We start from the raw sequence: 19,331 nt of genomic DNA, 5'->3' as shown, positions 1-19,331 counted from the left end.
AGCAGTAACGGTTCACATGTTGGTAGAAGGCAAAAGGACAACATTAACAACAACATCAACAATAAATCACATGGCTAGAGCAGGGTAATGTAAATTCATACCAAGCACACATTTACAAACGTGCAAATATGCCAGGGTAGTTCAAATAATGCAGCCAACGTGCTAAATGCTGTTAAACAAATCAATAGCACTTGAAAGAGAGCTGATGAAAGAGACACAGAGTCATTTAGTCATCGTAATGGATGCCCTGAAACAGAGGCCTGAGGGAAATGGCTCAAACTCCCTCTGGAATGGATGGTCCTGGCAGTCCAATATAGCACACATGCTTGTTACAACTGACTAAAAGCTCAGCCTGACTCCTCCATGAGATCTTTAGTTTCCACACCAAGAGGTCATACAGAAGGTATTTAATGGTCTTAAATACTTTAATGTGTCTCCATCCACAGTTTGAGCAACAACAGCCTGACCCAGCGGGGGCTGTTGGATGTGGCCAGCACGCTGTGTGTCTGTGGTAACATCTCTGGTGTAGAAGTCAGGTAAGTCTGTACATTGTGGAATTGAGTGAACAAAGTGGAAAGAGAAGAAAGCAATTAACTAGATTGTGAAAACATGAAAAACTGCACAAATAATGGAGTATTTGTGTCTGTCTTCTTGTCTGTCGACTCGACTTTGTGATGTCTGCTGGTAGTCTGGGAGCAGAGGAGAGGTGTCTCATCTGGTTTACACAGTCTGAAGGCTGTGAAAAAACTCTGAGGTAGGACATTGACCCAAAATTTCAAAAGCACAACTGTGCAGCGGCTTTGAGTTTGAAGTTAACCTTCAAACCATTACCACATCACCACTGAGCCGAGAATTTCACCTCGTTTGAATCACATGGTGGGATGATTGATGCAACCATAGGTTCATTTATTCTTTCCGTTGTCTGATAAGGTAGTAGTAGGAGGTAGTGCAAATTGTATTCATCAGTAAAGCGGTGTATGCCTTTGACAAATCCTCGTGTGTTGAGTAATTTTTGTTTGTCCATCCCTTCTTATCTTCTCTGTCTATGTGCCAGTGTCAGAGAGAGCAGTTTGGAACGTGACCATCTGGTCAGATTAGCAGAGATTGTGTCTCTGTGTCCCAGTCTGACCAAAGTGGAGTAAGTACACCTCAATTTTCTTTGTCCATTTTATATCGTAGTTCTCATCATATGAAAAGCTTCTCATCAGCTTGTGAGGAATTTAGGAAAACAGACTATCAATTAAAAATTACATTTCAATGTGGAGGTTAATACTGTAAATATTTCAAAACTGTAATTCCAGTTTTGACTTTCAGAGTTAAATCTATGTTGAAAGATTACATACTTTTATGCAAAAGAATGTGTGAAAAATCTAAATGATTATTCGTCTTATGAAGCCCTCAAAAACTAGTAATAGCTTAAAAAAACTCAAGGGAGTGAATCAAAAATAAAGCTATAGGTCTTGCTTAATTTGCAAATGAAGGCAGTATTAATTTTGCTTCAAGACACAGATATGATATTGTCTTAATACATTATTGATGCTTTTCTTGACAAGTGTGAGTACAGAGACCTAGCTCATAATGCTAAATGTCTCAGCTGGTCCAGTGTTCAATTTATTTTCCATGCAACACTAGATCCTGGCACTTAGACTCATCTAAATATCACGTATGATTACTCTGGTTGGTCCACAGGCTCAGGAACAATTTGCTGCAGTCGGATTGGATCGTGGACTTTGTGAAACTATTGAACATCGATGAGAGAGGACTCAGTATCAGGTGAGAGAGAACGCTGTAGATGCAGCCAGTAGCCACACAACACATGTAGGATTGTTTTTCTTCCATATTGTTTTTTTTTAAGTCATGGCACATCTGTGTGTGTGTTCAAAAAGCTGAAGGAACCTGTACCCAGTTGCTGAATTGATTGTTAAAATACTGAGCTGTGTCACACTCTCTTCTTTGACAGTATTGAGGAGGGTTGGATCAGATCCGAGGAGGCTGTTACTTTGGTGTGTCGCTGTCTGGAGCTCAACAGCATCATACGCACTATCAAGTGAGAGATGCAAATGAACACAGATTGGAGGACTATACACTCTTTGTAGTGATACACATATTCAAACATATTCAAACTCACTGTAGAATACCTCACATTTGCAGGGTTCAACACACCACGCTGCACCTGTCTTTGATGAGGTCCACTGAACTGACTTCAGTCAGGTAATACTTTTCAGGTTGCCTTTTTAAATTAAAGTCCCACATCCATCAGAAACGTGTTTAGTGCAGTCAGTGATTTTATGATCACAGCTAGTTTGGAAGCCAGTCATTGTAAGACACATTATTATTCAGGAGGTGGTTGTTAATTATCTTTACCCTAAAATCGGGGATAAGGTAAGAGAAGTGAGCTTGTGACCTGAGGGTTGCTGGTTCAAATCCCTGGACCGGCAGGATAAATCTGGGCGGGAAAAGTGAAAGGCTGCTCTTGCCCCTCTCTCTTTACCTCCACTGAGGTGCTCAAGAGCTCTCTCCAGTGGAGCTGCTCAGTGGCCAACACATCAGACTGTGGTGTGAATGTGATCAGGGCGTTCCTGAAGAAGAGCTCTCAGTGAACCCTCCCTGAATAAATAAAGGTTAAAAGAAAATTGAAAATAAACATAAACAGTACATCTACTAATCCTCTCCCTCCTCCAGCCTTGTGGACTGTGCAATAGAGGGGCACCAGCTTGCACCCATGGCGAGCTTCATCCAGAAGTGTCCTTTACTGACAGAGCTCGAGTTAGTACCCTCTCTTCTGTGTATTAATATAATAAGCATAGTATGCAACAGGGACTTTTTTTTATTAATGGAAGAAACAAAGCAATGTTAAATCATGTTTATTGTCATTTTTCACAGTTTGTCCCACAACAGACTGGGTCTAGGGGGAGCTGAGTTCCTCTGTTCTGTTCTGCCCTCGCTGCCACATCTGTCTTCTCTCAGGTGAGAGGTTTTTCACATTTGACAGTTTTACTAATGTCTGTTTTGAGGTTTGAGCATGAGAACCATCTACTCTCATCTTTTGCAGTATTGCTTCCAAAGGGACTTATGTGATTGAGAAGCTCTCAGAGGCATTGCTGCAGGCTACAGCCATCCAGTGCCTTAAGTGAGCAACAAATGCACATTTTGGGACTTGTATGGAGCCTTTTCATTTGGTTTCCTCTCATCTGTTTGATTCATTGTAGTTGATTTAAAAGAATTGATCTGCTGGTAACAGTAGGTACGACAGTGCATGCATAGTGCATTTAAGGCAGTTTGAAGGGGACTGGGTGAATTCACAACAATAACATGGGCAGGCAAGTTGTGCTTGTTTGAAAAGCTTTTATTTCTTTCGCCGTGTTTCTAAACAAATTACTTGGAACTTGTAGTCCCAGGAAGTTCTTTTCGAGGAAGTAAATGGTTTCTCCAGCCCGTTGTTGACTGCGTTTCCCTAAAGAAACCAACAAAGAAAGGACAAATTAGTTTGCTGTTGTATGAAAAAAGGTGGCTTATTTTTTGCACATGACCAAGAAAAAAGAACTAACGTCAGTCCGTCTGTCATACGCACAACAACCAAAAAACAGACTGGTTTGTGACCGCAGATTTTGAAATAAAATGCTGCGAGTACTCCACCAATCATAAGTGTTCAGCACTGCAAGCTCCAAACCCAAAGCTCCTGTACTTTTGGAAAGTACTAACCCCTGAACAGGGACTTTTTAAGAGGTTAAATAAGCTCTTGGTCCCTCGGGTGGAAACGCACTTCCTCCAAAGGTTACTAGTCTCTGGGGAAAGTTCCTGCAGTGGAATTGCTTCGTATTGACTGTATAGACTTAATGTCAGCTCGCCAGTTAAGGATCAGATGCTTCCAGTGTTTAATGGCTCTTTTTTGTAACGTGACATGCATGAAAATCACTTCCAATATTGCATGGCGTGACTTTAAATTTCAATGGATAGCCAGCACATCATTTTTGTGTTAGTTCCTGAATTGAAATAAAATTTCCCCTTTTTCTTTCTCCCAGTTTATCAGGTCATGTGATTGGTGACACTGCAGCAGAGATTATGACCGGGATGTTCCCCCGTCTACGATCACTTAAGTACGCATTTAACATTCAGCATAATAGTATTTCTGCAGTAGTGTAAATTAATCTTACAGGTGGTTATATAAACGCAATGTGGAACTGTTAATGGTACCATTTGACTTGTTTTCTCTAGCCTGTCTCATTGTTTGTGGTCAGCGGCTGGAGGGCTTCAGCTCATCAGAGCACTGGGAGAGAGTGTCAGTCTGGAAGGCCTCAGGTAAGACACACATGTATGCATGTATATGAACTTTTGTGCAAAAATGTCTGAATACAGATAGACAGGCTTCTTTAATGTCCTGAAGTTATAAGTGTGTGTGTGTCTGCATGTGTGTGTGTGTTTGTGTTCTTTGTGCATGTCTAGTCTGGACTCTTTGCAGCTGAATGAGGAGAGCAGGGTGTATCTGGCACAATCACTGAGGAATATCAACTCTTTACGAAGTCTCAAGTAAGAAACACTGTCTGGTTTACTGGAGCGGTCTCATTATAATCATCATAATGTAGCCTATTTACTGCTAAGTATTAACAGTATTTAAGCCTGCAAAGCAAGTTAAAGCAGATGTCTGTACATTTACTACTACATTGGCACGGACATTCTGTACTTACACACATATCCAGCACCTCTCAAATCATCTGTTCTATTTATGATATCATACATTTGCTGACCGTGTCCCTGCCAAAACTGCTTCTCGCATTACAGTCACCGCTGCTACAGCTCATCATACCAGCATGTCATCAGCTCCACATGAAGCTCATCAAAAAAGCTCCTCACCCCCTCACCCATTTCTCTCATAGCGACAAGCTGTAAAGTGTTGCTCAGTGATGGGCTGCCAGGTCAGGACTTAGCTGGCAAATGTCAGTGCTGTTTATACAGCATGTACATGCATATCATATTTACATAGACATAGATCATTCTCACAAGAGATGACAAATTCTTTTAACCTAACTATTTTAATTTGCCCACAGTTATTTATTATCCACTCCTAGACTGGAAGCAGTATAACAGTTTCACAACATGGTTCATCTTAGCTACTGTTTTAGTAGTTTTCATCCTTCATAGTTTTAGTTGATGAAAAGTCACATTTTAGTCAACTTTCAGTCAAAATGTTTTCTTTTTTAAAGTGATTCAATTAGGCTAATAAGCCTCTGCATAATCAGCAGCCAGTTTATTTTCACAACACACCAGGCAGTTTGATCAGGCTGTTGCTACCATTACATTCAAACTAATTACACTATCAGTTAGTTGATTAACATGCCTACCTGGCAACAGAGCCAAGAAAACATGCAAAGATATCTTCAAAATAAATTGCTGTATAATCTTAGAAGCAACAATTTGACTAGATAGTAATTGCCGTCCCATATTTACGGCTGTCATTAAAGGGTAACTCCACAAATGTTACATATTAAAGTGTGTTTACAGGTCTTGGGTAGTGCTACTGCATATGTGAAAAAAAGTAGTATAAATCCTTTTGTGGCTCCAGAGGAAGCTGCATGTACAGTAATCCGATAAATTGCCTCCAGTGATGTTGCTTAGTGGCTAAATTGCATTGTGGGTAATGTATGCTTCAGGTTTCAAAAAGCGGTCCACTGGTCTCATAACACTCCTGTAACACTGTTGGACTGATTATGGACAGTTTGAAAACAGATTATCACAATCAATACAGCAGAACCAGAGATATCACCTTTTTCACTCCACGCATTCTTCTTCCTTTTCAAAACCTGGTGCCTACATTATCCACAATGCAACTGAGCCACTGAGTGCCATCAACGGAGGCAATTTATCAGATAACATGCAGCTTCCTCTGGAGCCACAAAAGGCTTTATACCATTTTTTTCACATATGCAATTGTACTCTCTAAGACCTGACCTAATGTTGGTAAGTTTACATGCTTAGTTAACATTAGGACTTATGGTTAGCTAACTCATCGTGGCATTAATAGCAGGGTGGTACTACTTCAAGTGTCTCTTTTAGGTTGGTTTAATCCTTCCCATTTAATTTGTAGCCACAGAACATCTCTTTGTCTCCCTTTACTGCATTATGCTTTCCTTTCTGCCAAATTATAAATATTCAAGTGTTTCAACAAATCTATTGGGGTTTTTTTGTTTATTTTTACCAATCCCTTTTTGCATTGAAGCCATCATGTTGTTGTCACTATCTTGCTGTCGGTTCGGGACAACATCACCTGGGATTCTGGAAATCTGTGCATGTCAGTCAATGTCGAGGAACATTGTTTATTTTATTGAGAGACAGACTGGATGTGCACTTGGGAGGAAATGTCCGATCGCCCACCACTAACATTTTTGTCCCGTCTCATGGACGAAAACAAAACATACATTTTGTCATAGTATTTATTATCAAAGATCTATTTTTAACTGTGTCCTGTCTTGTGTCAGTCATCCAGGTCATGGTAATTCTAAGTGCTGTATCGTAGGCAACTGGACTTGTTTCAGTTTCTTGAAGACGTTTCACCTCTCATCCAAGAGGCTCCTTCAGTTCTAACTAACTGGAGCTCACCTAGCCCCAGCAACCCACATGAAGGGCAGTTGGGTCAATGATCCGCAAGTGGCCCTAACAACTCTGTAACTCAGAGCTCACACGTGTCCTTAACAACTCTGTAAAGGCACTCCCATACAGAGTTTAAGAACTTAGTTAGAACTGAAGAAGCCTCTTGGATGAGAGGTTGAACGTCTTAAAGAAACTAAAACAAGTCCAGTTGCCTACGATAAAGCGCTTAGTTTCATTATCATCATCATCATACCACCATAGTTTCATTCACGAAATTAACACTGATTCACAGAGGGTTTGATTGCTTGGTTGAAAAGTGACCATATGTTTGTGCAATGTGTGTGTGTGTGTGTGTGTGTGTGTGTGTGTGTGTGTGTGTGTGTGTGTGTGTGTGTGTGTGTGTGTGTGTGTTTGTGTTTGTTTGTGTGTGTGTGTGTGTGTGTGTGTGTGTGTGTTTGTGTGTGTTCCAGGCTAAATAAGATTGCAGTAGAACAATCAGGAGAAAATGACATGTTGGATCTCCTTGCTGCTATGGAGGGACTCACACGAATGGAGGCGATAGAGTGAGTTTTTCACATGTATATAAAGTATGCTGTATATACAAAAATGTGATTGACCTGCTTTCAGTCTGTCATAAAAGAATGGTTGACATCAGTGAAGTTGTATGTGTTGTCTCAGGTTGGACGGCTGGAGGATGGCTGATGGAGCAATGGAGCAGCTGACCAGACTCCTTCCTGTCTGGACAGAGCTCAGGAAGATCAGGTAGTCAGCAAGTACCTGTATTTTTAATATGTCACATTTAAGAAACGTCTGGATTCTGTATCGGATATTGTCTGTCTGGTGTGAACTATTCATACAGCAGGTATCACTTGAAGATAAGACGTGATAAAAGTAGTGTATTCCTGAACAAAAAACAATCAGTTGCCCTTTTCTTTTCTTAAAGTTTTAACTGATAAAACAATCTACTGCTTTGGCATTGTTAGCTAAACTCTAGAGTGAGATTAGCCTATCTAAAGATCATCAGCTTGACAGTTGCTTGGTTGTAATTGTGTGAAGTGACAATCGCTCAGAACATGCCAGCCGCTTTATTGGACTGTCATCACCCTCTTTATGGGGACCAGCTGTCCCCATTTGGCAGCAACCTCCTCCTTTCCAATTGTGTGATTGACATTCACAAATACATCTGGCCTTCATCAGCTGATTCTGTTACTGTTTATAAATCATTTGTTTATTACATCTTTAATTGATTATTTATAACAGTGTTTGGTGGCTGCAAACTGCTTCATGGCTTCTAACGTGAAAAATTCTGATTGTGTTTGTGTGTATCTGTGTGTTTGGTCTTCCAGTCTTTCCAAGAACCTTATTAGCGACCGATCAGGAGACATGCTACTGGAGGCTTTGAGCAGCTGTAGTCACCTGGAGGAGCTCCAGTAAGGAAGGACATGATGACAATTTTTTATATGTGGCTCATTCCTGTTAATGCTTCTTTGGAAGATCACCTTGTAAGAGGTGACATGTGAACACTGTCCTGTCAGCATGGCCAAAGAGGCTACATTACATCTAAGGGAAGAAAAAGGGGAAGCTCTTGATTGATTTGCAGCCTTTGATAATGTAAACAGGCAAATGTTTCCACCCTGCTGTGTCTTTATCAAAGTCAAAGGCAAACTAATATATAGTGTAGTACATTTTGAACAGGTGTCCAATGTCATTGGCTATTTGGATGGGCAGCATAGTGGGACACTTGTCACCTTACAGCAAGAAGGTCCTGTGTTTCCTCCGGATGCTTTGGTTCCCCTCTATCAAAACATGGAGATTAAGTTGCTGTAATTATTAATTAATTCAGTGTCCTTAAACCTCGAGCCTGTCACCGGGTGCCATTTGATGGCTGCCAGCTCTTACTCAGAGATAGATTAAAAGCAGTTCCACTATGCTGTACTGAGTATGATTGTATGTGACAAATAATCCAGACACCTTTTCCCGGCCCACATACCATGTGGAATGTCGGCACTTGGCCGCTCCTCTCCTGTTTGCCAAGTGAGACACACGCAGGCCATACCACGGCCACGTGTCAGCCAAGGGCAAACGTAATAAAACAACCCAACAGGAGTAGACCACCCAAGTGCCATCATTCCACACTGCAGGTGGACTGGATGAATGTGTCTGGTACAATTTTGCTATCAGATTGATTGGATTGAGTTGTCATCGTTTTATTTTATTTCATTTTATTTTATTTTATTTTATTTTATTTTATCACATCAAATCTAAGGGCACCCACAGAAACTGAGTTCAATACATTTTAGGAAAGAAGAAAAGGAAGAAAAAAAAACATAAGAGAAACAAACAAACAAAAACAAAACAAAAAACTAAAGTATTTCATTGTAGTCTTAATTTTCTTATAAAATCAAATAGTGTTTTAAAGGTGTAAGATGCTAACACATGCAAAGCAGGAGTTGTCATAGTTGTTGTGTCCGAGTGTCAAACCACAGGCGCTAGGATCACATCAGAGACAAAAGAACAGAGATGTATCTTAAAGTAAAACGGTGGAAGTACAAAAACTAACAGCACTGCATCCATAAAGTGTAATTAAATTAGAGAAAACAAAAGAAATTCACTTCTACATTTTATAAAAAGAGTTAAAAGTGTGAACCCCCCATCCCAACCCCCCACTCTTAATGCGTGTGTGTTTTTTTGGCCTATGTGACAGTGTCTGTTTCACCCTGACACTGAATGTGTCGTGTTAAGCAGCACTTATAAGAAAACATGAAAAACATTGTAAGTGTTATCGTACAAGGCTATTTTATAAAATTAAACACCTGCTAATGTGAGCCACCGCAACGTGATGTTGGGTTGTGTTTCTCCAAAGGTTGATTCTGTTTCAACTTCTGTTTGTTTTCTAAGCACACTACCCACTACCACACCCTCAACATGAATTAGAGGACCGGCCTTTACACTACAACAACTGGTTTGTTTTGAATGAGGTCTAATGCTGTCTATTTACTGTGTGATTAGCCCGCAGGGTTTTCCCACTGTGGCTTCTGTGCTTGTTCTAACTCACCAGACACCAAGTACCTGACATTAAACTACATACAACATGAAATCTACATGTCAATCTACATCTACATGTTGAAATGTCCCTGTGGTCTAGTTTATGGTGGACAAACTCAAAGAGCTTTAAAGATTCACAGAAACCTGCAGTACACACTACACACACAAAACATAAATGATGTTGTTGCTCGACAACATAAACAGACCACAGCTCTGCAGCTTTGTTACAGTTCTGGGGGATAAAAAAAGGCTGCAAATCAATCAGTCCCTTTTTTACCTTGGATGTTTGTGGTCTTAGCGCTGAGAACCCTGTTTAAAGCTATATGATTACACCAACAGACGATCTTTTTAGTACCAGCTGCAAACACTTTTAGTCTTATTTTTTTTCTTTACTGGGAAAAATATAATTTTCCATTAAATTTGTTTTTTTATTATTATTTATTATTGTATTATTTGTACTGTGTGTTTATTTTGCATACTTAGCTCAGTAGAGAATTAAAACTAATGTGTTTGTGCCATCTTCCAGTTTGTCCAGTAATTGTCTGGGTGATCTGACTGCTGCCAGGATGGCTCTTGTTCTACCATCACTAACACACATCACTGTGTTGGAGTAAGTCACACACATATTCAAATTTCTCATTAGCATTTATGACATTTGTCAGACTTGTCCTGAGATTTATGTTCTTTATGTGTTTGTTTTAGTATTTCAGAAAACAATATTGGAGACAAAGGGTCTGTGAGTCTGTCCAAAGCAATAATGTGCCTGAAGAAGCTCACCAAGCTTGAGTAAGCCTCCTCCTACTGTTTTGGGAGTCACAGCCCTGATGGATGACTGGTTTTACTGATGATGAGTCTGATAATAAACACTGTGTTTCTGTTTGTTGTATGGTCTGTCAGTCTGACCTCTGTTGGGACTTCAGAGCTGTGTGCTGTAGCTGCCAGTCTGGCCCACTGTCCCCTCATTCAGGATGTACGGTAAGATGAAAAATGACAAAACACTGTCGGTAAAAATGACTAAAACAAATACCACAATATTATACATATACATATTATGCTTAGTAAAAATAATATCAGCCCTGATCTAAATGTGAAGAGGGATTGTTTGTTTCAAAATACTGTAGAGCTGTGTCTGTCTGTGTCTCTAGTCTGGGCTGGAATAACTGTGGTGATGAAGTAGTCGAGGAGTTGGCCAGAGTGATGCCTCTGTGTCAGAAGCTGATCAGAATAGAGTGAGTTTGTGAACAAACAAACACACACACACATACACACACACACACACACACACACTCACTCACTCATTAGTGTTAGTTATTTTCATTTTTTATTTCTTCTGTTGCAATATGTAATATTATGTAATAATTTAACATTCAAAACATTCAAAGATGATTCAAAATCATCAACAGAATGTGTAGAAAAGATGTCTATGTACTGTGTTGCAGAGTTGTCTACTTAAGTTAGCATGCTAACCAGCTAGCCCAGCCCATCCTAACTCGCAATGCCACTTTGTACCTCAAGAGGCGATAGTCTGATAGTATAATCCACATGAAGATTCAGCTGGGAGATGTATACAAGTGGCAAGTTTGCTTCACTTCACAACCTCTCGTAGCTTCTTTGTCTTGTCTCCGCTGCCATGTTCCTCTTTAATTCAAGCCACCGGAGTAGATAGTTGTGACGGTGTTCTCTGATTTTTTTGATGGTATCAGTGATGTTGTTGTTGTGGATTGTGACAATGTTTCATGGTGATACAGACCAAAGGTCAGTATCACCATGAAACACACAATGATAACATTTTCAGCTGTTATTTATGTAATATTGTTGTGATGGACTTCTATCATTAGTGATTATTATTAGCGGCTTATTTATATTTTGATGGTGACACTGCACTTTACTCTTGTAATCAATCCGATAGGAAGGTCATCTGAGGACTACTGTTGTTTCCCAAATTCAGCAAAGTTGAAGTTAAATCAGAATCAGAATCAGAAAGAGTTTTATTGCCAAGTAGGTTTTCACATGCAAGGAATTTGTTTTGGTCTCGAAGGTGCGTGTGCCAAACAATAAACAATAAACAATAAATAGACAACATGAAAACAAGACAGACAACAACAAGTCACTGTAATTAAAAAAACAAAATAAACTCACAAAATGTCTACATGGTTAATATTCTTAGACTTAGTTTCCTTACTGAATAGAAAATACTGTAACCACATCTACTGAATTCAAGTTTCTCTCTTGAGACGAGCTTTATCGCCTTGTGAACTCTTTATTTGGTTTCACATCATAGCAACAATCACACAAACATTTTTCAGTTTCAGTCTTTTCCAATGAAGAATTTAAAAAACAAACATAAAACATTGGCTGTTTTGCGTTTTAAATAAATTGATAAAAATAAAAGCTAGCTTTTAGCTTTTGTCTATACTGCTGTCAGTAAAATGTGCTAATGTAGATTTAGTTTTCTTTATTGGACTTAATTGTCCCCCATACACTCCTCCTTATAACACAGCATGTTCTGTATATTTACGTTTCTTTCTCTCAGTCTGGAGTCAAACAGTGTGAGTGTCTGTGGAGCGGAGGCCTTGCTTAGAGCCTCACAGTCGTGTCCTGCTCTGCAGCTCATCAGGTAAACAAGGGATTGGCAGATGCCAGGTGGTTTCTAATCTGCACTCTGATGATAGCATGATGAATACTGTGTCACCTTGTTTTTTGACAACAATTAATAATGTCTTGTTAATGTCTCTTGTGTATGTCAAATCAGGTATGTTTGGTTTCATAAAACATATTTAAACATTGAAAATATTACATTCCCACCACTGTGCATTTCAGGCTGTGGAGGAACAAAGTGTCTCCAAGTGAAGCCGAAAGACTCAGCCTGAAGGACAAGAGGCTGAATTTCTCCTCCACTTGATGTGATCTGTATTGTTGGATGGTGGCAGTGAGAAGTGATCCTCCAGTTCATCAGAAGCTGCAGAGGTGAACCACTGCTACAGTAACTCCAGCCAGGAAAGGAGGAAACGTGTGTTTTCCCTGCTGTATGACCATGAGAAAAACAAGAGGAATCTTACAGCAAATAATTCATATGTTCATGTCAACGTTCTGTGCTTTAAAACCCTTAATCAGTTGTGTACTGAATGACTGCAGCAGCTGGTGTCTCCGATAGTATGAAGGGTTAAAAGACCACTATGTGGTCCACTATGGGTGAGATCCCTAAGAATTCTCATCTCTTTTGGCAATTCCCTTAAATGCCTTGATGTTTTTATCCAAAGAGTGTAATTAGGTGCAGATGAATTTTGAGTCTTTTAAGGTATAATGTTTGAAAAAAGAAAAAAAATATGTTTAAGCATATTTAAAAGTATAACTATGTACTTCTTGGCCTCTTGTTTCACTGTAGTGAACTGGTGTAATCAGCTGACTGTGTTTCTTTTTTTGATGGTAAAGGCAGGGTGTTGAGACCCTAACCCTGACCCTAACCCTGTCCTGTCAGGGGTGAGTGTTGTGTTGTCCCATACATCACCACCTGTGACAGACAGCTGTCAAAACATCCCTGTTGTCTGTACAGCCACTGTACAGAACAAACAGACAGGCGTCCTCAATGTCTAACTTACTGTAGGATAAATCAAATGAAGATAAAGTTGGATAAGGACAGTGTGTGCAGTATATATACAGTACTGATGACAGATATTACAAATTACTGTGGAATTATTCAAAATGATCAAAACAGGAATCAAGAATAATCTTACAGCAATGAATTGAAGCACAAATAAAATTATGATTCAGTCAGACTAAAGATCCTAATATAAATTGAATTTATTATTATTTATTATACAGGCCTCAATAACAATTTAAGAAACAAAATAGTAATTTGAGGTTCTTTGAGACATGTTTACTTATACTTGGGACAAAGTGTGTGTTTCTATTGGCAGCTGTTGGTAAATGTGTTTAATTTGTCTGGGAGCTGATGGGTCTTGTGGTAAAGTGAAATAGTGTGATGAGGTTAATGATAGGACATTCTCAGTTGGTGGAGGATCAAACCACAAAGCTAATTCTTTTGGATCAGCCCCAACTTTTCAGTCTGGTTACTGCCAGCTTTGCACACACTGCTGTCACACTTGAGGCCATGATGATGTGGAGGATTCCTTGGATTCCAATAAGGTCTCCAGGGATGACAATGATTACTGTACTGTATGTATGCATACTCTGATACACTGAGGCACTTTGCTCTATATGTGTTTACAATTATGAGAGGCCACATGAGTGAAAACACAATAAATCACAAACTCGCAGTCAAGAAAGATTTGAGAGGGACAGCCCCCCTCTGATAGTTGCTCTCATGCTCATTTTAGGTTGTGGTCTCTATCCAATATGCGTATTTATTTCTGCTGTTATCATGGATAGAAATCCTTAGGGTTTTTTTAGGTTATTTATTTGAGCTGTTAATTGTAACTTAATAAAAAAAGAGTTTCAAACAGTAAATTAAAGATGATAATATTAGATTGAACAAGACATACTGTGTAAATACGACAAATACAGGTTGGAGCCTCACCATTGTCATTTCTGTAATTGTTTGATAGTGTTTGAATTATGCACTCATTCCTAACATATGCAGCTTATTCCCTCTCCCGTTCCTCTACTATATGTTTTAGTTGTTTATATTGTTGTCAAGCTTTTCTAGTTCATTCAGTTTCATTATCATTTTTAACTAGATGTCCTGTGGTATCTGTGTGGTGTTTGTTGCTTTTTAAGGTTTGTGTTCAGGTTGAGGTTTGAGTTCTCATGTCACAAACTATTTCTAAATTTGACATACATTAATTCTGACTTGCACTGACATTTGACAAAATAAAAGAGTTTCCTTGAATTTTGGCCTTTATTTACACTTAAAACAATTTGTTGAGCTTTCTGTCTTTCTTTCTTTCTTTCTTTCTTTTTTCTTTCTTTCTTTCTTTCTCACAAAATATCACATTTATCGTTTACTTATTCTCTAGCAGGCTCTTGTCCGCCTCCTCTGACAGTAGTGATGAATAATTTAATGATTGTTAAATATATTTTCTGTTTATTTAGTGAACATCACAATGAACATCTTAATATAACTTCACATAACCCTTTCATTCCATTCTGCTGCCAACAAGCAGCTGAAATGACCGCTGTGCCTGAAAACAGGACTCTCATTCAGTTATGGGCACATGGCGTCCTCTTGTGGTCAAGACTTAGTGGTGCAGTTTGTGTGTCTTTACTGTATAAAGGATTAAGTCGTTCATATGAATACTCAGTGTTTGTTGTTGGTAAAGTGCAGTTGTGGAGGTACATATATTCAAGTACTGTACAATTTTTACTTTTACTCTGCTTGAGTATTTCCTTTGAATAATATTCCTACTTCTTATATAGTGTACTTAACATTGTGCTTTTAGCTCCAATACATTTATGTGACAGCCCTAGTTACAAGTTATTTATAGGTTAGCAATAGGGGTCGGCCAATATGGCTCTTTCAAGGCTGATACCGATACTGATTATTAGAAATAAAGGAGACTGAAAACTGATATTTGGAACCAATATTCATTTGTAGTAAAAATTAAACTCTTTGTCTCAAAATTTCGAACAACCAGTGATGAAATAACCCAAGTACCATTTACTCAAGTACAATTACATTAATTAAACACTACATTTAATTGATAAATTTAGTCACTAGTTACTTTGCAAATTTACATTATTCAGTGCTTATAGGCTATCAATTGTGACGTGTTACCAATCAGATAGTCATGCCAGCAGGACATTGTGTGAGTGGAGCCAAAGTAGCACATTTTAAGGACAGCAAAGTTTCATACTGTTTTACTATGTTTATATGTGGCGGACCCTGCCACCTTCCTAGCTTCAAACAGTGTTCTGGGGACCTTATTTTCCTCTGAGAACAGCTTGTTTATTCAGTTATGGAAAAAAAAATAGATATTTCCGAGTTTGTATTATTACCTCAGTAATATTTGAAAAATTAAAATTCCGACTTTGAATATCTTCTCAAAAAAATACACAGTGCCCCTTCAAGTAAAATATCATCACACTTCTTCCAGCACTGGTAATGTCACTGCAGTGTGTTGTAAATTGGTGAACAGCATTGGGTCGTGATACCTGTATTAACCACTAGAGAGTGCCAGGGGAGCAACACATTTTACATTTTACATATTAGATTTCAGGATACTGTATTAATATCACAGACCGGCTTCTGTCATTCAGAGTCTGCCTATCGTGAAAAAAACACACCAAAAAAGTACGTGTTAATGGGAGTCAAGTCTACCAGTGTTACAAGAAAAATATCTGAATAAACTTTTAAATGAAAGATTGATAAACTTCAGGCGGAAGTGCTTTGCGTTGACTTGACGGCGGCGCTTTTATTTTGTACGCGAACTCGTCTCTACTTCCGGTCGTATGCTAGCCCCGTTAGCTTGACGGGACTCCGTCCATCAGCGCTGAGCGCAGAGAGCAGAGTCCAGGTGGCTCCCAGGATGATTTACGCTCACACACTGTTGCGCCTCTCAGGATACTCCGGATAAAAAATGCCAACAGCAACTTCAGCTTCCACTCTTTGGTAGAAAAAACAGCTTTGGGTGTTTTTATTTCTCCTCAGCGTGGGCAGTGGTTAAAGAAATTGTCAAGTGAAAAGCGGTGAAGAAGTTGGACGTCGTTTAGTGAGGTGAGTGTGACACATTTTGTTAGCATTAATTTGGAGAGATGTGTAACAGTTAGCTGCTGTGTGGTGGTTCCTGTCAGAAGGACACTGAAGGGTTTAGCTGTCTAAATGACTACAGAGTTGCCTCCTCTGCGGTTTGGAGGTTAAACACCGATAAAGAGAGGATGCTGGTCGAAAGTGACATGATGCTGAACACCTTGTGCGCAGGGTGAATACCAAAGGAAACATACACAAGTGCGTTTGTTTGTGAAAGAGAGTTGCTGTTTAGCTGTTCTCATCTATTTCACGTTTAATTTAACTCAGCTACACGTCTTTATGATAACTGTGGTTTACGCTCAGTCATTTCTAGTGGACCCTTGGACACAAATATGGCAGACAGGACATGTAATTGGACTTCATGTCTGTGCAGAGCTCCCTCTGCTTTAAACAAGTAGGAAACAGCCTCCCTGCTGCTTTTCTCGTCACTTAACACCCCCCCACCCCACCCCCATCCCCCCCCACCTCTCTCTCTGTGTGTGTGTGTGTGTCAGGCTTTTTTTCCCCTGCTCTGCCCTCCTGCACAGAGGTGACTCAGGTGTGGATGTGCAGTGTGAGACTGGGTGTGAACATCAGTTCAAGCAGAGACCCAGACAAGGCTGAATAATCCTGAACTATAGTCCATGTGCACTCAGACATACAGTGTAGTGCTGCTTCACTCTCCTGCACACAAAGTGCACATGTTCTTTATGTAATGTCACACTTAAAGCGAGCTGATATGGTCTGAATAGCATATGGCCCAGGTTGTTGCAGCTGCAATAAATCATTTTCCAGCTGAGATGGTACAGCAGGTTATGGCATCAGCAGCCTAATTGGATTAAAGCATTAAAATGATGTTTTTCAGCCTGCAGCCTTGAAAGTTGGGTAACATCCCCTGTTTGTGTTTCTACCTGATCGCACTAACACACGGGTGGAAAAAATACCATACTTTACCAGAGAGATATAAAGCACGGACCACTTGAGCAGAGGAGTCTTTCTCTGATAACCCTCACCCTAACCCTGATATCAGCTCTGATAATCATTCTTGGTAGTTATCAGCACATTTTACAGGATATCCCGCTTTAACAGTAGTGCATTGTAACACCATGCATGAGTTGTGCGAGTTTTGTTTTCACGAGCTCACCTTGTAATCTTTTCTTATGTCATCCATTCATCATCTGTGAACAATGAATGGTTGAGTAAAACTGTCCGAGCCAGTCAAAACAAGCTTTTCGTCATCACCTATGAATGACTGAGTAAATGAATGAAAATATTACACTGGTATTTTCAGTACATCACCACTACCAGTGTGACATCACAAGAGCAGAACGGGAGGAGCACGCTGGTTATGACACCTTAGTATCTTAGCAACAGACAGCATCCTTTTAGCTTGCCGCTCTGAGAACAAAACCACCTTTATGGACACAAGGTTCTGTGCCGTTCTGTTGTCCTTAAACCTCTAGGAAATGATTTCAAGTTGTTACTGTTAACAACATGTTAACAGCTCGTTCCGACACGTTGGTTTTATCGGACACTCAAAAAGAGTTTGAAGATATATGTGTGTGTATTTGTCTTTGTCTTTTTACACTTTTTGCCCCAGGCTTCTCTGTTTTGGAGGTTGTGAGGTGGCTTTGATCCGGGCTTGGGGCGCTGTGTGTGTGTCTTTCTATTATTTGATACTGGATATTGTTGGGCCTGCCAGAAGACAGCCTTGCCCCACACAAGGGTCATCAGACATTGTCAAGGTCTCAGATTTTGTGTGTGTGTGTTTGTGTGTGTGTGTGTCAGTGGGTATCTATAGCCAAACAGTATCATTAATCTAATTAAACTGAACTCTTAAGGGCTGTAAAACCACAATTGTGATATATTAATTACTGGCAGGTACTTGTGTACTTTTCCATCCTTTTTTGTTACACATACAAAAACGTTGATAATAAAGTGTTGCATAGATTCATCACATTTCAAACGGTTTTGTCGAACTCTGCAAACCACCTATTTCTGTAGGGAAATCTGCACCCTGTCTGGCAACAGACACGGTCACCCAGTGTGTTGCTAGCATCATATTTTCTCTCTGCAGTTGTGTTTCCAGTAATTTATGATTTTGTCGGCTGTCAGAGTAATACACACTTGCTCCTGTAAAGTGTCAGAGTTACGTAAGGACCCTAACGAGAAACTGCGTGTTATGCTGGACAGCAGCCATCACCGTGTGTAACAACACCCTACAGTACAGTTCATTTCACAGAGAATGTTTTCGTCTTTAAATTATAGTGACGTATTCATTCATTCATTGTTCATTACATAAATGGTTGGCAGATACTTGGGGCTTACGTTCACCTGTTATTAAGGAGACTCCCTGACCACAGGTTATATTTTTGTGTATTTTATTATGTAGGATAAATTCTTCTGATTTTGGAGATTCCATGACTTGTCATCTTGTACCAGCAGATCAAAGTTCTCTGTTATACGGTGGCAAATTTCAGCATCTGCTGGATGTAGTGGGACTTCTTTGGGTACAGACATGTATAGTTCATAACTGATGTACCCTGCTGACTTTGGATGATTACCTGACTTTTCCTCTAGCATTATTATATTATATTATATGTATATTTATATTATTGTATGGGTTGATATTGTTTTTTTGTGTGAAACGTCTTGACCAGTGGTATTTGTGGTACATGTTCCCCTTGGCATGAACTGAGTAACCTTTTTATGATTGATGATTTTTAATAAGTCCATTATAGAGCTGCAACGGTTAGTCAATAAATTAATCTGTTGATCGGAAAAAAAATATTTGCCAACAATTTTGATAATCAGTGAATAATTTAAGTTGTTCTTCAAGCTAAAATGCCTAACGTTTTCCCAGCAATGGTGTTCATGTTATTTCACTGTTAGGGGGCTGATAAACAAAACAACAAGAGCAGTTCCTGAAGGGGACACCAAAGATGCCATCAATATTACTGTCATATTAAAGAAGAAATGCTGATGACTACTATTAAACCATACTGGATAACTGAAA

General features: G+C 39.4%; 1 protein-coding gene across 3 annotated transcripts in view; it reads left to right on the top strand.

Annotated features, from left to right (window-relative positions):
• Positions 1 to 14,479, top strand: part of nlrc5 (NLR family, CARD domain containing 5) — a 39,407-nt gene extending 24,928 nt beyond the window's left edge. For 2 of the 3 annotated variants that reach the window (XM_073472065.1, XM_073472067.1), the window contains 21 exons: positions 447 to 536; positions 689 to 754; positions 1,055 to 1,138; positions 1,690 to 1,773; positions 1,961 to 2,047; positions 2,152 to 2,211; positions 2,683 to 2,766; positions 2,884 to 2,967; positions 3,053 to 3,130; positions 4,023 to 4,097; positions 4,216 to 4,299; positions 4,444 to 4,527; positions 7,056 to 7,148; positions 7,264 to 7,347; positions 7,932 to 8,015; positions 10,157 to 10,240; positions 10,333 to 10,416; positions 10,528 to 10,605; positions 10,776 to 10,859; positions 12,164 to 12,247; positions 12,451 to 14,479. In XM_073472065.1, the coding sequence (XP_073328166.1) occupies positions 447 to 536; positions 689 to 754; positions 1,055 to 1,138; positions 1,690 to 1,773; positions 1,961 to 2,047; positions 2,152 to 2,211; positions 2,683 to 2,766; positions 2,884 to 2,967; positions 3,053 to 3,130; positions 4,023 to 4,097; positions 4,216 to 4,299; positions 4,444 to 4,527; positions 7,056 to 7,148; positions 7,264 to 7,347; positions 7,932 to 8,015; positions 10,157 to 10,240; positions 10,333 to 10,416; positions 10,528 to 10,605; positions 10,776 to 10,859; positions 12,164 to 12,247; positions 12,451 to 12,532 (1,717 nt within the window). In that variant the 3' untranslated portion in view covers positions 12,533 to 14,479. The remainder of the gene's footprint in view (positions 1 to 446; positions 537 to 688; positions 755 to 1,054; positions 1,139 to 1,689; positions 1,774 to 1,960; positions 2,048 to 2,151; positions 2,212 to 2,682; positions 2,767 to 2,883; positions 2,968 to 3,052; positions 3,131 to 4,022; positions 4,098 to 4,215; positions 4,300 to 4,443; positions 4,528 to 7,055; positions 7,149 to 7,263; positions 7,348 to 7,931; positions 8,016 to 10,156; positions 10,241 to 10,332; positions 10,417 to 10,527; positions 10,606 to 10,775; positions 10,860 to 12,163; positions 12,248 to 12,450) is intronic. The other variant, XM_073472066.1, reaches the window with a different exon arrangement.
• Positions 14,480 to 19,331: the final 4,852 nt, after the last annotated feature.

Source organism: Pagrus major, chromosome 8 (assembly GCF_040436345.1).
Source record: "Pagrus major chromosome 8, Pma_NU_1.0".
Classification (NCBI taxonomy): Eukaryota; Metazoa; Chordata; class Actinopteri; order Spariformes; family Sparidae; genus Pagrus; species Pagrus major.
The sequence above is the reverse complement of the archived record's forward strand: the minus strand, read 5'-3'. Positions and strand labels throughout refer to the sequence as shown.